Source organism: Myodes glareolus, chromosome 9, assembly GCF_982192425.1.
Source record: "Myodes glareolus chromosome 9, mMyoGla1.1, whole genome shotgun sequence".
In the NCBI taxonomy this organism is placed as follows: domain Eukaryota; kingdom Metazoa; phylum Chordata; class Mammalia; order Rodentia; family Cricetidae; genus Myodes; species Myodes glareolus.
Genome location: NC_142034.1, coordinates 22,395,748 through 22,412,684, shown reverse-complemented (window position 1 = coordinate 22,412,684; position 16,937 = coordinate 22,395,748). Strand labels below are relative to the sequence as shown.

Below are 16,937 nucleotides of genomic sequence, written 5' to 3'. Positions count from 1 at the left end.
GACTTCTCGGAAGGACGGAACTGTGTGAGCGCCTGAGGTGATGAGACTGCGTACAGAACAAGAGAAGACTACCGGGAGCCACCCGTGATGCACTGACTCTACTCCAGGGTTGACTTGACCTGAACTATCCATCCCACCAGGGGGAGAGGACCTCATGGGGTGCAAAGCAGGCTAAGCATTCCTTTTCCAGTCTAAGCTGACCCATGACCCTTATCTGCAAGAATAATGATGACTTTGTATCACACACACACACACACACACACACACACACACACACACGAGTGTCACCATGGTCATTTCAGTGCTCAGAACAAAGGACATGGTTCACATCAGATCAACGAACTTTAATGGCATCAAGCAGGGGCATGAGGCTGAAGCAGGAGACTGATGCTGGAGGAGGCTACAGGCTACCAAGCAGAGAGGGAAGCTGCCTCTCTCTGGCTGGCCTCAAGGAGCTGTCTAGACGGAGCTGAGTCTTTAGCGGGTGGTCTGGTGGACCTGCTCCCGGGATGAGATGACCTTGCCATCCTGGACCTCTTCCACAATGGTACGCACCTGGCGGGTGGTCACGGCTACAAGAGAAACACATTCGGGCCGTGGGCAGGTGAAGAAAGCCACTCTCGGCCCTCGGTCCCCTGCATGGAAGCTAGCATCCTATCCCAGTCCTCTCCCAGATACTACAAAGTCTCTGCTCACCTCTCAGCACCACACTGCATGCACCCCTCCTGCCCTCACTTGCTTCCTTTGCACCCTGCACTCTACTGGGGTCCCTGTGGGAGCCGTGCTTGTCTGGACAGGCTATGTTGTTTCTGAACCACTTTGTCCTTTAAGGGAGCAGATAGGTAGACTGGGTGCTGTGTGAAATGAGTCCTATATCTACTCCTTCGTAGTCTCCAGTGCTTGGACTATGTTCCCATCTCCACCACATGGAGATGCCCAAGAAAAAAATCCAGGGGCTCATCATCTCTGTTAGACTAGAAGTCCCCAGAATTAAGATGCTATTCCCCACCAGGAGACTGAGATCTACAGGTCAAGGACCATAGCTCTACCTCCCATCACAGAGACAGATGTTCTGGCCCATCTATAGGGTACCAGGAACAAAGAGGTTCTCTCCATCAGATGAGGTCTACTGATCACTGTCATCTCCACAGTAACCGCTCCTCTCTATAGGCTCTCATCAGACCAGCCTTTCTCCCTTGATCTTTCTCTGAGCATCAATTCTGAGCCCTAAAAAGTTCATTCCTCCTATGCCTACTGAGGATTAGCCATCGTTCCCTGAAACCCCTTAGGGACCCTGGCTCAGCAAATGTTTAAGCAGCTTTCCTGCCCCATGCATCCCCCCCCCACCCCAGCCTTCAGTCACCAAGATCCTTACGTTCTTTCGGCTTGTACGTCAGGCTGAAAAAGAAAAAAATGAGAGAGATCAGATGGAGTCTGAGAGTCCCTTCCTCATCCCTAAGATCCTAACCCCGTGGCCTCCACTCACTGGGCATCCTCGCCCTCCAGCAGGCGACGGTAAGTGGCGATCTCCTGCTCCAGGCGCGTCTTCACGTCCAGCAGGATCTTGTACTCCTGGTTCTGCTGCTCCATCTCGCAGCGCAGCTGACCCAGCTGCTCCTCCACGCTGCTGATCAGACCCTGGATCTGGGACAGCTGCACGCAGTAGCGGTTCTCTGTCTCAGCCAGGCTGCCCTCCAGGGACGCTTTCTGCAGGAGAGCAGGGTGGTGGTCAGTTTGAGATTGGCAGAACTGCCTTCCCGGGGCTGGACCCACCCCTGTCCCAGGGGCTGGACCTATCCCTGTGTAGAGCAGCCGCAACCCTACCATGCTAAGCTGGGACTGCAGCTCGATCTCCAAGGCCTGCATGGTGCGTCGGAGCTCAGAGATCTCGCTCTTGCCGCTCTGCACCAGCTCGCTGTTGGTGGCCACTTCGCGGTTCAGCTCCTCGGTCTACAAACAGGACACAGGACTAGAAGGATGAGGCTGGACCCTTCCCCTAGTCAGATGTTCCCTGCCCCCCCCTCAATATGCTCAGCCCAGAGTCCAGACAGGCACCTTGAACCTATTCACATCCCACCCCTTAGCTGTGACCACCTTCCTGTCCTCCCCTGAGTCTGTATCTGTCTTGTCCCCAAGTTTCTCACTTCCCAAGCCCTGAAACATATCATTGAAACATGCTTAATCTCTACAAGTAGGAGGCAATAGAATAGGATATTTAAGAACCAGCCAGGACATGTAGCCCAGTCTCTGGTGCTGATTCCGGGCTTCTTAAGTGAAGGTGGAAATTCCCAAGGCCTTTACCCTTCTCCCTTGATTCCACGAGGCGCCTCCCACTCATCCCCCAGGTGAGTGACTAGATTACACCAGCTCTGCTGATGCAATGAGCGATCCTGACTCTGTAGAGTCCACACAGTCTGACCACGGTAGGGAACCCCTAAGATGTCATGCTACTGTTGGGGCGCAGGTCCCTGTGACCTGTCTGGTCTGCAACAGCTCTCACCTTGCTGAAGAACCAGTCTTCAGCATCTTTACGGTTCTTCTCCGCCATCTTCTCGTACTGATCACGCATCTCTGACAGGATGCGGCTCAGGTCCACACCAGGAGCTGCGTCCATCTCCACGTTGATTTCCCCGCCCACCTGGCCTCTCAGAGCATTCATCTCCTACGAGAAGAGGGGATGAAGGTGTTGGTCCTGCCCAGCCTCTTCCCTTCTGACCTTCCTCCTATGGATGTGTGTGTGTGTGTGTGTGTGTGTGTGTGTGTGTGTGTGTGTTCTGCATGGACGCTACCCCGACCATCAGACTGCGCCTCCCTCATTAAACTAGGGCTCTCCAGGGACATCTGATTCTGATTCGAGGTCTTTGTCCCCCCAAAACTTTCCTTCCAATCTCCAAACACCTGTGTGGAGCCCAGGTTTAACAGTTGAAACTAAAACAAGCATTTGGGCGTCTCCTTCCTCCAATGTCATTGTGAGCAAGGCAAGGACAGGCGAGGAGGCCTCTAGGAGGTCCAAGAGGTCCCTAAGATGCAGGGATGCATGGAAGCTCTGGACCACAGAAACCAGGGCTCCACAGAAAGGGCAACCCTATAGGATGACTAAACCTGACAAGACCTCTCTCCCACGCCCTCAACCACAGCCGAGCCCCAAGGCTCTGCCACCTACTCCTCATCTTCTCTGACCTGCTGACCCTGCCCCCTCACCTCCTCGTGGTTCTTCTTCAGGTAGGCCAGCTCCTCCTTGAGATTCTCGATCTGCATCTCCAGGTCGGCTCTGGCCAGGGTCAGCTCATCCAGCACCCGGCGCAGGCCGTTGATGTCGGCCTCCACACTCATGCGCAGGGCCTGCTCCGTCTCAAACCTGCAGTGAGAAGCAGAGACTTCAGGCCAGGCTGCTCTAGCATACAGGTAGGACTCCTGGTGCCATCCCCTGCCTTCCCTATGTCAGAGCTGGAAGGACATACGAGGGAGAATCCAAGACTGGAACGGAATCTAGTGGCAACCCTGAGCCAGGGACCACCACAAGGCAAGACCTCTACTGCACTACTGACTCTTCTCCACATCTCCCAACCCAAGTTGCTGTCTCTGCTCATCCAACTAAGGGGTCAGCTCCCAGCTCCCACAACCTCTCACCCCTGTCTTCTGGGAAGTCAGGATGAGGAAAGGTACCCCAGATTCCCCCACCAGCTTGTAACCCTCTGGCTGGGACTCACTTGGTACGGAAGTCATCAGCTGCCAGACGGGCATTGTCGATCTGCAGCAGGATGCTGGCATTGTCCACAGTGGCCACAAGGATCTGAGGAGATGGTGAACCATTAGGTCATTGAGTTTAGGGTGGCCCAACCCAGGCCCGTGTTCTGAGCCAAGCTTCCTGTCTGGAGGCTGGGGTTCACTGCCTTCAGAGAAAACCCCTCTCCCTGCCACCCACTCCCTACGCAGGCTTGCCCTTGCTGGCAGGGAGTCCAGTGAGCTGAAACATGAAACCTGATCCTAGCGCTTGCCCGCTCCTGCAGACCCTCCTCTATGCCAGCCTGAGACCTGAAGCGGCCTCGGGCTGGGAGGTGAACAGAGTTGGAGAGTGTTGGAATAGCCTCAGGGCAAAAGCTGTCCCTGAACTCCAAAAAGCATGGTGAGACTGTATGGAACCCCCTATTTTTCTGCACCCCAGAAAGTATCACTGGGAGTGTCCCTAAAAAGGTGGCTAGAGGAGCTAGCCCTCCCTAACCAGCAGAAACCCCACACCAGAAATCACTAACCCTGGTAAATCTGGGCTCTGGTTCTCAGCCCCACTTTAGAAGTTGCTGAGCCGTCATCTTGAGGGACAGAAGGACAAAGGAAAGCCAAGGACGCCAGAAAGGAAAAATCCCCTGAAACATTTCCAATGAGAGTCTCGTGCCCCGCCCCCTCCTGCTTCCTCCCTTAGGATTGCTATGGAACACATTCTCAGTCCGCCCCCACATCCAAACCCCTAGTCACGGGGACACTCACAAATCCAGCTCCACTCTGTGGAACCAGCCCTCCCCCTATACCCTCGTGGCCTAGACATCACTGACACGAGGCCTCAGGACTGCCCGAGGAAGAAACAGACACTCCAAAAGAGACCCAAGATGCCAGCTTGTTCCTGGCCCAGTCAACTGCCCCCAGAAGGGAGGCTGTGGGTCACACAAGCTCCTAGATGCCAAACCAGAGTCTAGCGGCCCTACGGCAGCCCCTGTGGACTCCAGGCCTTGATGAGGGCAGGAGGAGGGTGGTTTATGCCCCTCCTGCCTGTAACCCTACCTTGTTCTTCAGATCCTCGATAGTGTGGTAATAGGAGCTGTAGTCGCGGGCTGGCCCTGGGGCCTGCTTCTGGTACCAGTCTCGGATCTTCACCTCCAGCTCCGTGTTGGCCTCCTCCAGGGCACGGACCTTGTCCAGGTAAGAGGCCAGCCTGTCGTTGAGGTTCTGCATGGTGGCCTTCTCCCCTCCAGCCAGCAGCCCGTCAACACCCCCAAAGCTGCCTCCATAGCCACTGCCAGCGCCGAAGCTGTAGCAGCTGGAGTAACTGTTGCTCCCAAGGGCACTGGCCAGGCCACTAGCTGACCCCAGCCTGCAGGAGCCTGCACCCAGGCTGCCAGACAGTCGGCAGGAGGCGCGGGATGAGCCGCCACCCAGGCCAGAGGAGCCCTTGATGGAGCTGGAGGAGGTGAACTGGCGGATGGTGGTGGTCATGGTGGCAGCAGGCAACAGATGTGGAGCTGGAGGGCTTGGGAGGATGAGAGGCGCCAAGGTGCGTGCTACGCTGGGGCTCGCCCGCCTCCTTTATAGGGCAGCCAGTGGGCGTAGCGATTACAACAGGCTCTCCGCCGTTTCCATTCCCCTGGGCTTTCATCACCACTGGCCACCCGCCAGCTCCCAGGTGGCTACGGGCCCCCTCCCCTCCCACCACTGGGCCTCTGCCTCACTTCACCAAAACCTGTGCTGGGTGTCGTGATCGCATGCGTGTGTATCTGTCTCTGGTCTCGGGCCTGTCACCTGTGATTCAGGCAGGCCCTCCAGCTACGCTTTCCCATGACCTAATACGGACAAGAGGAGCTGGCGACGTCACCTCCCCTCAGCCCTCCCAGGCAGCTGCCACCCCAGCTTGATGGGAAAATGAGGTGAGGAGTTGGCACCCCCACCACACACACACCTAAGGTGACTTCCCTTCTCAGTGTGCCGCCCCACATATGTGAAAAGCCTGGGTCCGGGAACTGGGGAGTCAGAAAGACCTGTTACCCATCCTGAGTTGAAATCTATGCCCACCTGGCCGACCCCACAACACAGAAACAACCTCGAGACTCCAGTTGCCAAGCCAGGCAGGAAACTGGAGCTTAGCAAGGAATGCGGTGTCCAAACAGGCCCAGCTCATTCAAGCAGTGGGCTGACTTCCTTGCCCTTCACTCAGCTACAGCACCCCCAACCCAAGTCACTCCTCTAAGCAGCCCCAACACCCAGGGACACATCCTGGGATGAGACTTCCTCTGACCAGTTTTCTGAAATGGTCCTCATCCCTGGGTCCCCTAGGAAGCCCAGAACTCTCTTCTAGACCTTTCCCCATTTCCTTCCTACAGGACAACTTCCAGGACCAGGTGGGCAGAAGAGAGCTCAGTTAAAGGTTCAGGAGAAAACAGAGCTATGTGTGGGAATGGGGCCTTATTAAAGGGAGTCTGTGGAACCGTGAAGGGGTTGTCTCCTTCCATATTCCTTACCCTCCTCTGTCTCCTGAGAGATCTAGGAGGATGGGACAACTCAGGTCCCAGACAGGTGAAAAACTAAACGATATCCCTTCTCAACGCTCTTATCCCACCCCACCCTAGGCAGGTCCCCAACAATAAAGACCATAACATGATTCCCCAGGGTGGGCCACAGGACCCACCCCAAGTCTCCACCTAGCCCCACCTACCATCCTAAGCCCAGCCCTAGGTCCCAGGGTCCTGGGAGGCCTGCTGGGTGGAACATGGTCTTGTTTCAGGCTGCTAATGGGTCCCTCCTCCCAGACAGGTCTAGACAGCCCCCATTAGCAGCTGGGAGGGATTTCCCCAATAGCCCAGGAGCTGCCAAGCCACCAAAGCAAACAAGATGCCCCCCACACTCACACAACTCGACTGCCCCACCCCACACACACCCCCAGGGAGCCAGGTAGAGCCGGTCTGGCTTCTTGGGCTGGCTTTGAGACTGCCAGACTGGCCACCCCCTCATCCATCAAGGCCCTCGACCACTCTGGGAAAGTCACCTTTCCCAGCCGGACCCTGTCCCTTTGTTTTGATGCAGGTGTCTTCTAACAGGTGTGGTACCCAGAAAGTCTGTAGGCCCTCCAAGGGACCGGCAGCAGGAAACAGCCCTAGAGGCAGATTCTTAGAAACAGGATGTTCCATACCTCCACCCTCAATCCTCCCACCTCCTCCCTTCTTGACTTCCAAGGCACCCCAGGCCTGGATGAAGTGGGCATAGCAAGCAGGCAGTGGATAAGCAATACCAGACACTTAGTGAACCTGCCTCAGCCCCTCGGCCCACACTGCCTCAGCCGGTGACCAAACAAATGACGAGTTCAAGGGTCAGGCTTCTTCAAAGCTTTATTAGCGGCTCCCGGGGTTAGCTCAAGGGCCCCTCTGTAAGGGGAGCACAAAGCACACACACAGAGGGCAACAGCCAGCTCATGGGAGCTCAGGCACAGCAGTAGATGCAGGGAGCTGCAGCCTCTGCCCCTGAGGCTGGGCTGTCACATGCAGAAAGGGTCCTCAGTGGGTGGAGCGGTGCACCTGCTCGCGGGAGGAGACCACCTTGCCATCCTGGACTTCTTCCACAATAGTGCGCACCTGGCGGCTGGTCACCATGGCTGCAGATGGCAGAGGAGGGGGCATAGGGAGCCTCAGGCAAGACCCCCTACGAAAGCTGCCTCTTGGCCTGTAACACCCTTAATCTCCCGCAATGTCCCGTACACAAGACAGAATAGACTTTTACCTTCTCGGGAAGGCTGTGAGGTCATGGATGAGGAGTATTGAGTAGCCAGGCTGCAGGGAGAAAGGACCTGTGAGTTCGGAGGTGCCACAAGCCAGAAGGGCCCTGGGAGCACAGCTGGGAGGGATCAGCAGTTGGGGAGGCCCCAGAAGAGTGAGAGGTATCCCACAAATTGAGAAATCATAGCTAAGAGTTTACAGAGAGCGGCACGAGCCAAGGACCAAATGCCACAGGTTCTTCAAAACAGGAGGGCGGAAAGAAGTAGCTAAGGGCACTTTGTGGCTATATTGTGGCCACTAAACCAGGATTTACAAGGAGACGCTGAACCGGTGGATTTTCCATATCCTGAAGGGCCCAATAAGACTCCAGTTAAACCTGGGCCGCGGTAGCTCACGCCTTTAATCCCAGTACTAGGGAAGAAGAGGCAGGAGGATCTCTGCGAGTTTGAGGCCAGTCTGGTCTATAAGAGCTAGTTTCAGGACAGGCTCCAAAGACTCCATTTAAAGCAAGAGAGACTGATTAGACAGTAGACAAAATTCACCACTATTGGGAAAGAAAAGCTAGAATGTGTACTAAGCCCGGAGACCCCAGGACATGCTTGGCTTCCCATGAGACTTTTATCAGCATTCCCAACTCTGAATCAAAATGTCACTTGCCCTGCACCTCACCTTGACTTGGCTAATGATATCACCAACCACACCAGACCAGTCATCCAAACCAGAAACCCAGGGTCAAAGCTTCCCACTCTTCCACATACTCCCTTAGCGTTTACTGAATAAAAACTGTGAGCCATGCTCTCACACACACTTGGGCATCCCATCCTGCTGTTTTTAGGGAGACCTCTCTTCTGTCTGTACAACTCCCACCCCTAGCTCTCGAGACCGTCAGCTGGCCAGACTCCCTGACCCAGCCTCCTGACATCACTCCTCCTCCACTCTGGCCCATGTCTCCCTCTACAGCCAAAGCAAATATTCCCAAAGATCTATCTAGGTGGCCATTGTTCTGCTCAGCATCACTCCGTGGCTCCCCAAGGCCCACCAGACCTAGCCTACACGCTGACCGTTGGCATCTGATGATAGCCCTCACGGTCAGGACCATGCTCTCTCCGTTTCACCCCTGCACACCTCCACATTCATATCTAACTGTTGACATCCTTTGGACAAAGCGGTGTCCAGCCCAGCCTGGTAGGCTCCTAGAGCCCCACTCACTGGGTGTCCTCTCCTTCCAGTAGGCGGCGGTAAGTGGCGATCTCCTGCTCCAGCCGGGTCTTCACATCCAGCAGCTGCTGGTACTCGTGGTTCTGCCGCTCCATGTCGCAGCGCAGTTCACACAGCTGCTGCTCCACGCTGCTGATGAGGCCCTGCAGCTGCGACAACTGGGCTCCATAGCGTGCCTCTGTCTCTGCCAGGCTGTTCTCCAGTGATGCTTTCTGCGGCCCCCAATGAGACAAGAGCTGAGCCCTTCCCCACAGAAGACGCCCAGAGAGTGGTCCCACCGGGGTGACTTCTATGTGTTTCCAGGACAGTTAGGCGGTAACTAGGGCAGAGGGTCCCATGGGATGGACTGAACCGGTTGTTTCTGGTTCTCCCAGTGGGCGTTCTATGTGGCAAGGCTCAACAGAAGTGACAAGGATCAGGCAGGACAGGGATGGTGGCCCACCATGCTGAGCTGGGACTGCAGCTCAATCTCCAGGTTCTGCACAGAGCGGCGGAGCTCCGTGATCTCCGTCCGGCTGCTTTGCAGGGCCTCCGTGTTAGTGGCCACCTCACGGTTTAGCTCCTCCGTCTGGAAAGCAGGGTGAGCATAGGGAATAAAGAAGGTTTTCAGAGGGCACAGAGGATGGGAATGGTTCCTAAATCCTATCCTCCCAGAACTACCCCTCCCTGGCCTCAGAGGAGCTCATAGGCACCTGTATCCAGAGCCCCTTTGTGCCCACAAGGGACACGTGCTGTGGATCTAGCACCTGCCAGGGTCCCTGCTGAACTACAAACACCCCAAAGCAGGCACTGGAGATTATTGGTGTGCTGGTGACTGTCCCCAGAACCCACAGATGATCATTTAGTATTTAGCCAAGGCATGACCTACATATCCAAGAACACCCATGCAGCAAACACCTGTGGTGGGCGGAGCGAGCCAGGCTGGGTGGCCTGGATCAGTTCCCCAGGCCATAGCCATAGCCACAGGGGAGCTCCTTGTGTGTCTGAGCTTCTCCAGGCCTCGCGTTTACTTGGAAACCTGAACATTGGTCCAAGTGGCTTCCAAAGAGTCTGAGAGTGACCCAGGCCACGTCAGCAGGTAGCGTGTGCAGCCACACAGGAGCACCCCTGCCCCACACAGCCACCCACCTTGGTGAAGAACCAGTCCTCGGCATCCTTGCGGTTCTTCTCAGCCATCTTCTCGTACTCGTCACGCATCTCATTCAGGATGCGGCTCAGGTCCACACCCGGGGCCGCGTCCATCTCCACGCTGACGTCCCCGCCCACCTGGCCACGAAGGGCATTCATTTCCTGGGCAGAGAGGACAGCAGGGGGTCACCCAAGGTCATTCTAGGAAGAGACCCTGGTCCTCAGGGAAACAAGCAGATAGCCAGGCCAGCAATTCCCATACAGACAGACAACTTGTCTCGTACTCAAGGGGCTGTGGCTTCCCACCACACACAATGACACAAGGGTGCCTAGCACCTGCTTTCCAATTTGTGTGAAATAAAAGAAATGTATTTCTCCAATGAGGGGGAAGGGAAGAGAAGGCAACCTCGTCCTACTCCCTGACCCCTGGCCTTGTCCCTTAGCTATCAATCCTATAACATAAGCAAGGGGTTAGCCACCCTATGGTGGCATTAGTTTACATCAGACCCTGTTAAGCAATGTTGGTCTGGTGAAAAGAAACCATTTTGCACTTGGCCCCAAAGTTAAGGGTGTCCTTTCTGGGAGTCCTGCCCTTGGGAATCAGGCTCTCCCCATCCAGAACTGGCAGTGTGGAACTGGGAAGAAAACCACAAAGGCAGGACCAGACGGTTGCTTGAGCCCAAGTGGGGTCTTTGACTTCCATTCTTGAACTGCACTCTGGGGACATAAAGCTCAGAAGTCTCGAGAAAAAGGAGCCAGGGGGTGGGGAGTAGCAGAGATGTGGGATGGAACCTACAGGTGGATGGATACAAATCAGACAGACACATGATCCGGACACTGTGCAGAGCTGGGCACATCTCTAACCCTCTCTGGGCCTCCACTTCCGTGCTGCCAAAAGAGGAGGGCAAGCGCCTCTGTCTCCCTGCCATGTTGTCAGTCACTGCAGTGGCTCAGTTTTAATGCTGGGTAAATGTACCTTGTTATAATTAATTATAATAATTAGCACAATGTGTTAGCCTGATTCACTCATTAGTGAATTAACTGTCCCCACACAGTCAGCCAAGCCTGCAGGGATGAGTGGAAGGCTCTTGGGAGGAAGGACTCATTGAGCCAGCACCAGGCTAGAAACCCTCTGGTGAAGCCACTGATGATGAGGACCGGACCCAGTACCCAGACCCAGCCATCAGAAGTTCTCTGGCCCCAGCTCCACAGCGGGCTTCTCTAATGTCTCCAAAGCTGGCCCCACCTCCTCATGGTTCTTCTTCAGGTAGGCCAGCTCTTCCTTGAGGCTCTCAATCTGCATCTCCAGGTCGGCTCTGGACAGGGTCAGCTCATCCAGCACCCGGCGCAGGCCATTGATGTCGGCCTCCACACTCATGCGCAGGTTCAGCTCTGTCTCGTACCTGCAGGATTGAAGGTAGGCAGCATGGTCCACACACCATGCTTGTGCTCTGTGCAGAGCAGGAACCCAGCACCAGCTCCCCAGGAACAGCCAGTGGGCACAGACTCACTTGGTGCGGAAGTCATCGGCCGCCAGGCGAGCATTGTCGATCTGCAGCACGATGCTGGCATTGTCAATTGTGGCTGCCAGGATCTGGAAGTGATGGTGAGCCCCGTGAGCAAGCACCTACCACAGAGCCCCAGAAGGCTCTGCTGTACCCCACTTGCATGCAGCCTTGCATAGGATGAATGATAAGGGTCCTGTGGCCTCCTTCTCTGAACCCCCAGATGTGGTTTCAGGGGCTGCCCAGCCAACCCCTCTACAAGTTCTCACTGAATGATGGGACATGACACCATGACATAGAGAAACAGGCATCCATCTGCCATCATGGGGTCTAAGATACCTGGGTCTTATCCCCAACTAATTCACTTCCAGGCTCAGCCCGGCCATCTCCCCTCCCCCATCTCTCTCATAGCACTTCTCCGTCTCTGAGACAACCTTATCGGAGTTTCCACTATATTTTTGATTAGATTCTCCCGACTCAGAACAGCCTGAAAACAAAGCCATACCTGTCTGGTTCTCTTTGGGCTCCTCAGACCCGGGCACAGTGCCTGGCCCAGAGTAAGCCCCCAGGGTATATTTGTCTAATTAATTATGTGACTAATTAATTGACTGATGAGGTTATGACCAGCCCCTCCTCAAAGCCAGGGCAGAGCCTGAGAAGATACAGGAAGTTCGTTTCTTGTTATTAACGCTGCCGTGGATACTGTTGGAAATGCCCAAGGCTGATTCCAAGTAAGGGTCATGGAGTTGGAGGAAGAGAGGAGTGCAAAGGAAAACTCGCCTGGTGGCAGGAGCTAGGGGGAAATTGTCATGGTTCAAGGCTGACTCAGGAGGAAAATGTCCCACCAGAACCATCCTATGTCTAAGGCCACCTCAGTCCCCTCCAAGACCCCACTCCAGGCTCTAAGTTCCATGCAGTGACTTGGGTTAAGTTTAAGGGTCAGGTTTCTTCCATCCTCCTGCCTCACCATCTATCGCCTGCCGAGGCCTGGTCCCACCACCTGTGTACCCAGGAGCCTAACCACAACACTGAGAGTGTGGCATGGAAACCCAGGGGAGGGGGGCTCTGTTATGAGGATAGTGGTGAGATGCCAGCTAACCCCAAAGTGCAGAGCACTGACTCACCAGGACTCCCCTGGGTTCCCCGCTGCCCCAACAAAGCCTGGTATCTGATCTGGCACAGCCTGGAGCTCTGCTTCCAAGGGAGATTACAAGAATTCCCCTGCCAAGTGGAGGACCCGGGCAGGAGCAGACAAAGCCCCTCAGTGGGCTGCTGTAGGGCTGGTTTTTTACCCCAGAACCTGGCTTGGCCTCACAGCTGCCTGGGACCAGACTGGGGCCAGCCTGACTCTCGGTGACCCTCAGTTCCCTGCCTTCTACTAGGATTCGGTACCCAGACCCTCCCAGAACATGTTTGTATTAAGACCTGAGCAGCCACATTTGCAGAATGCCAAAGCTATTTTCTTAGAGATCAAGAAAAAAAAGAAGGTAAGGGGAAGAGAGGAGGTCCTCTTCAGTCAAATTAGCCTCCAGTCTGAGTGGGAAAACAGAACCCAAAGTAGCCATCAGAGAGAGGGAGGGAGACCCACAACTAGCGCAGCCTTGAGAACACCCAGACTCTGAAGTCAGCCTAAGAATCAGGGCATAGACTGGACACCAGGATTCTGGGATAGAAGAAAGTCATTCATCCAAGAGAGCTACCTAGAGAAGGGTGAGGTGCCAGGAGAGTAGCTCCAGAGGAAAGATAATCCCTAGCCTCATGTCTCAGCATCCATGCCAGACGCCACCCACCTCCCAGACCCTTTATCAGGCTATTCTCTATAGCTGCAATGCCCTCCGCTGCCTTCAGGGTCCCGATGCTGCCCCATCCTCCTCCACCACCCACTCCAGACAAAATCCCTAGGAAGAGAAGAGTTCTCCTCCATCCCCTTGGAGAGTTCCCAAAGGATACATAGTCCAGGACATTCCTCAGGCTCAGAGTTAGTCCCAGAGATGTGAGAGAGGGAGAGACAAATGGTCAAATGATGGAGGTCTGTGATGGAGAGGATGTTTTCTGCTGTGGGGATGGAGTGAGTCTGGTCAGGACCTTGGGCAGACAGCAGAAGGGAGGCAGGGGTCCCACCTTGTTGCGCAGGTCCTCTATGGTCTTGAAGTAGGAGCTGTAGTCACGAGCGGGTCCAGGGCCCTGCTTCTTGTACCAGTCACGGATCTTCACCTCCAGGTCACTGTTGGCCTCCTCCAGGGCATGCACCCGGTCCAAGTAGGTGGCCAGGCGGTCGTTGAGGTTCTGCATGGTCTCCTTCTCACCGCCCCCTAGAAGGGCATCTGACACACCAAAGCTGGAGCCAAAGCCCCCACCCAAGCTGCAGGTGTAGCCGCCACCATAGCTGCTCCCCAGGCCTGCTGAGAAGCGGGAGGATGTGACCGACATATTGCCACAGCTGCCACCTCCCAAGAGGCTGGGAGCCCGGCAAGCGCCCCCAACACGGACAGAGGACATCCGGGAGAATCCCCCGCCAGGAGCACAAAGGCCCTTAACGGAGCTGGAGGTTGAAAATTGGCGGATGCTGGTAGTAGTAGCCATGGTATCTGCAGGTCAGGTAACAGGGTCTGGAGCGGATGGAGACCGTGGGCTACTCTTTATAGCCAGGATGAAGGAAGACTGAGCCCCTGGCTCTTGAAGTCCAAGCCAAAACCCCAGCCTTGTAATTTGTCTCTGTCCTAGTCAGCCACCCGGGGCCTGAGGCTTGGTCTTGACCTGTGTAACACAACCCCCATATCCTGAGGCTCCCTCCTGTGTCTGTCCAGCCTGGGCATCAGTGACCACTTAGTGGTCCATTGTTCTGTTTCAGAACAAAGATGGTATTCGAGCTGCAGCCCCGGGGCAGGGTGATCCTCCATCCTCAACCTCAATTAGGCAGCTGAGCTCATTCTTGGGGGCGGGGGGAGTCCAAAGAATCTAGCCCAAGAGCAGGGAAGGGCCTCAAACAAGGCTCCACAAGCCCAGGAGCCAGGAAGCAGGTCTGGCCCCCCACCTGGCATTCCAGGATCTTAGGGAGGAAGACGTGGATATTCACTCCTGGTACATGATAGTCTTAGTGGAGCCCCTCAGTCTAAGTGGAGGGAGCCCCCAGCTTTCTTGAAACTATTCCAAGCCTTCAAAGTAAGATACAACCGCAAACTTAGGGACCCCTGACTAAGAAAGAAGAGGCATGGCCACTGGCCACGGGGAGCTTTAGACCCCAGATTTTCTGGAAGCAAATAAAAGCATCTCTGCTTCTTCACCTACAGAAGGGGATCGGGGTCAACAAGATGGCTCCGTGGATACAGGTACTTGCTGTACTTGATGACCTGAGTTCAAGCCCCAGACCCAAGTAAAGGCAGAAAGAACCGACTCCACAAAGTTGCCCTCTGACCTCCACATGCTCATCATGGCATTTGTGCACATGTGCGTGCATGCGCGCGCGCGCACACACACACACACACACACACAATCAATAATAATTCATCATCATCATCATCATCACTGCCTCTCGAGGTCTCTTGGCATAGGCAAAGCTATGGCAAAATAGAAAATGGGTATAGTGGACTGAGACAGCCTGAGATCAGAGAGAAGGTGTCACCCCCATTCATTTGCCCCCACAACTGAGGAAAGCCGACCCAGAGGGTTCCCAGAGAGAGCACCAGGGGAGGGTAAGCCACAGAAAAGCAGGCCTGTTGCCAGGGTGACCCTGAGTGGGAGTCATGCCCCACGGAAGAGCCACATCCCAGTCCTGGGAGCCAGCAGCCACCCCTGTAGGGGAGTGGTACAGTCCCACAGCCTGGCACCCACTCCACCCAACAGGGAGATTAGTGGCCTAATCTCACCGGCGCTAATGATTTAGGCGCTGCCAGGACACTGGCGTCTGTGCAGAGCCTGTCTGAATGTGGAGCCTCCAGGGGTGGCCAAGGCCCCGCCGGGCTCAGAGGCAGAGATAGGAGGCACACGGGTGACCTGGGCTCCTTGCCCACACTCAGGGACAGGGAGGGGGCTGAGTTTCCCATAGGGCCCAGAACTCCTGGAAAGAGGCTCGCTTGCTTTGAAGTGGTGGGCTCTCACGGGAAGATGCCCCTCCCCTGAGGCACCAGGAGAAGAGCTGTAAAAGCTCCCTGGCAGGGAGGGCTAGGGCACTGGCTTCATCCTGTTGCTGCCTGGCGTGTGAAGCTATTGGTAGGGGAGGCACAGAACTAAGACTAGAGAGGAATGTCAGGTGGCCACAGGTTAGACATCAAGAAGGACTTTCTGGCAATCTAAACTGCTTTGGAGTTGGAAAGGAACCCCACAAAACCCACATTCACCTGCGTGGGCCAGAAACAGGCTCTACTCCAACCACCCTCCTAGGGAAAGGCCTGCAGTAGGGGCCCACCCTCATCCCTGCCGGAGCTACTCTCCCAAGAGCCCCCTCTCCCCTATGAGCTGTCTGACTACCCTGTTCTGGCCACTCTCTGGGTTACTCTGGGGAGTGGCCTGCCAAGTTGCAATGACCTTGCCCGTCAGCCCTCTCCCTGCAGCCCCTCCCCAGGCTTTCTGCTCCTCTGTTTTCCCTCAGCTGCTGGGCAGTGGGTGAGAGGTCACCCTGTCCCCCCAACATGGACTCCAGCTCCAAGCCCACCCAGCCTTCAGTTTTCTCAAATCCTGGCTAAAACCATCTCTCCACATTCCTTCAAAGATCTTGGGAGGAAAGGAGGATCCCCAATTTCTACCTCCGGTGACCCCAGACCTCAGCTTCAAGGGTCCAGTTGGAGAAACATAGTCGGCTAGCCCTCCTGTTTCTCTCAAAAGCCCCAGTTTTAAACCTACCACCACCACCACCACACCAACTGCCAACTGGGCCCCATGGCATTGCTTATCTCTGATAGCGAGTTTCAGGCCACTCTTTTCTAGACCACATTTGTTTCTTGGTTTTTGTTCTAATTTCACAGTGCAGAGAGGCCTCACACACTGAAGGACAGGCTAGCTAGCCTGTCCTACCCAGCTAATGGGCAAAATCAAGACAGCACAAGCCAGATGTGGGGCATGGGCCAGATGGGGAACACCGGCCTGTTGTTTCAGCTACTTGAGAAGCAGGGGCAGAAGAGCAGCAAATGCACGGTCTCCCCTAGGTTACAGAGTGAGCATGGCCAGTCTGGGCAACTCAGTGAGACTGTCTAACAATAAAAAATAAAAACTGGGAGGCTAGAAAGATGACTCAGTGGGTCAAAGCCTGTATCACCGAGCACGACAGCCTGAGTTCAGTTCCAAGGACCTACAAGGTAGAAGAACGCCAACCCCTGCAGGCCTTCCTCTGACCTCCAGGTACTGGGGTAGGCTTGAACCACTCACACACACTCATACACACACTCACATACACACACACACACACACACATTCACATACACACACTCACACATTCATACACACATACATACACACATACACACATACACACACACACTCACATACAAACATACACACACTCACTCACACACATTCACACACATATTCACATACACACACTCACAACATTCATACACACACACTCACACACTCTCACTCACACACACATGCACACTCACATACACACATTCACACA

At 55.1% G+C, this 16,937-nt stretch overlaps 2 protein-coding genes across 2 annotated transcripts; both read right to left on the bottom strand.

Moving 5' to 3' along the window:
- Positions 1 to 329: 329 nt before the first annotated feature.
- On the bottom strand, positions 330 to 5,279 carry LOC125410945 (keratin, type I cytoskeletal 17). The gene is made up of 8 exons (XM_048450717.3): positions 4,777 to 5,279; positions 3,711 to 3,793; positions 3,202 to 3,358; positions 2,501 to 2,662; positions 1,825 to 1,950; positions 1,487 to 1,707; positions 1,376 to 1,398; positions 330 to 572 (listed from the first exon to the last, which is right to left on the bottom strand). Exons 1-8 carry the CDS (start codon positions 5,206 to 5,208, stop codon positions 478 to 480), a joined length of 1,299 nt encoding a protein of 432 aa, XP_048306674.1. The 5' UTR covers positions 5,209 to 5,279; the 3' UTR covers positions 330 to 477.
- A 1,794-nt stretch (positions 5,280 to 7,073) lies between these two features.
- On the bottom strand, positions 7,074 to 14,092 carry LOC125410830 (keratin, type I cytoskeletal 42). The gene is made up of 8 exons (XM_048450569.3): positions 13,448 to 14,092; positions 11,333 to 11,415; positions 11,068 to 11,224; positions 9,822 to 9,983; positions 9,136 to 9,261; positions 8,685 to 8,905; positions 7,480 to 7,529; positions 7,074 to 7,354 (listed from the first exon to the last, which is right to left on the bottom strand). The coding sequence occupies exons 1-8, from the start codon at positions 13,907 to 13,909 to the stop codon at positions 7,257 to 7,259; spliced, it is 1,359 nt and encodes a 452-aa protein (XP_048306526.3). The 5' UTR covers positions 13,910 to 14,092; the 3' UTR covers positions 7,074 to 7,256.
- Positions 14,093 to 16,937: the final 2,845 nt, after the last annotated feature.

Bases quoted from the DNA above. Each gene is read 5' to 3' on its own strand.
- LOC125410945 (XM_048450717.3), bottom strand. From the start codon at position 5,208: ATGACCACCACCATCCGCCAGTTCACCTCCTCCAGCTCCATCAAGGGC. The intron at 3,794-4,776 runs GTAGGGTTACAG...CCATCTCCTCAG, and splicing joins TCGAGGATCTGAAGAACAAG to ATCCTTGTGGCCACTGTGGA. The intron at 1,708-1,824 runs GTAGGGTTGCGG...GCTCTCCTGCAG, and splicing joins TGCAGTCCCAGCTTAGCATG to AAAGCGTCCCTGGAGGGCAG.
- LOC125410830 (XM_048450569.3), bottom strand. From the start codon at position 13,909: ATGGCTACTACTACCAGCATCCGCCAATTTTCAACCTCCAGCTCCGTT. The intron at 11,225-11,332 runs GTGAGTCTGTGC...TCAATCCTGCAG, and splicing joins GCCGATGACTTCCGCACCAA to GTACGAGACAGAGCTGAACC. The intron at 9,984-11,067 runs GTGGGGCCAGCT...CTCTCTGCCCAG, and splicing joins TGAAGAAGAACCATGAGGAG to GAAATGAATGCCCTTCGTGG.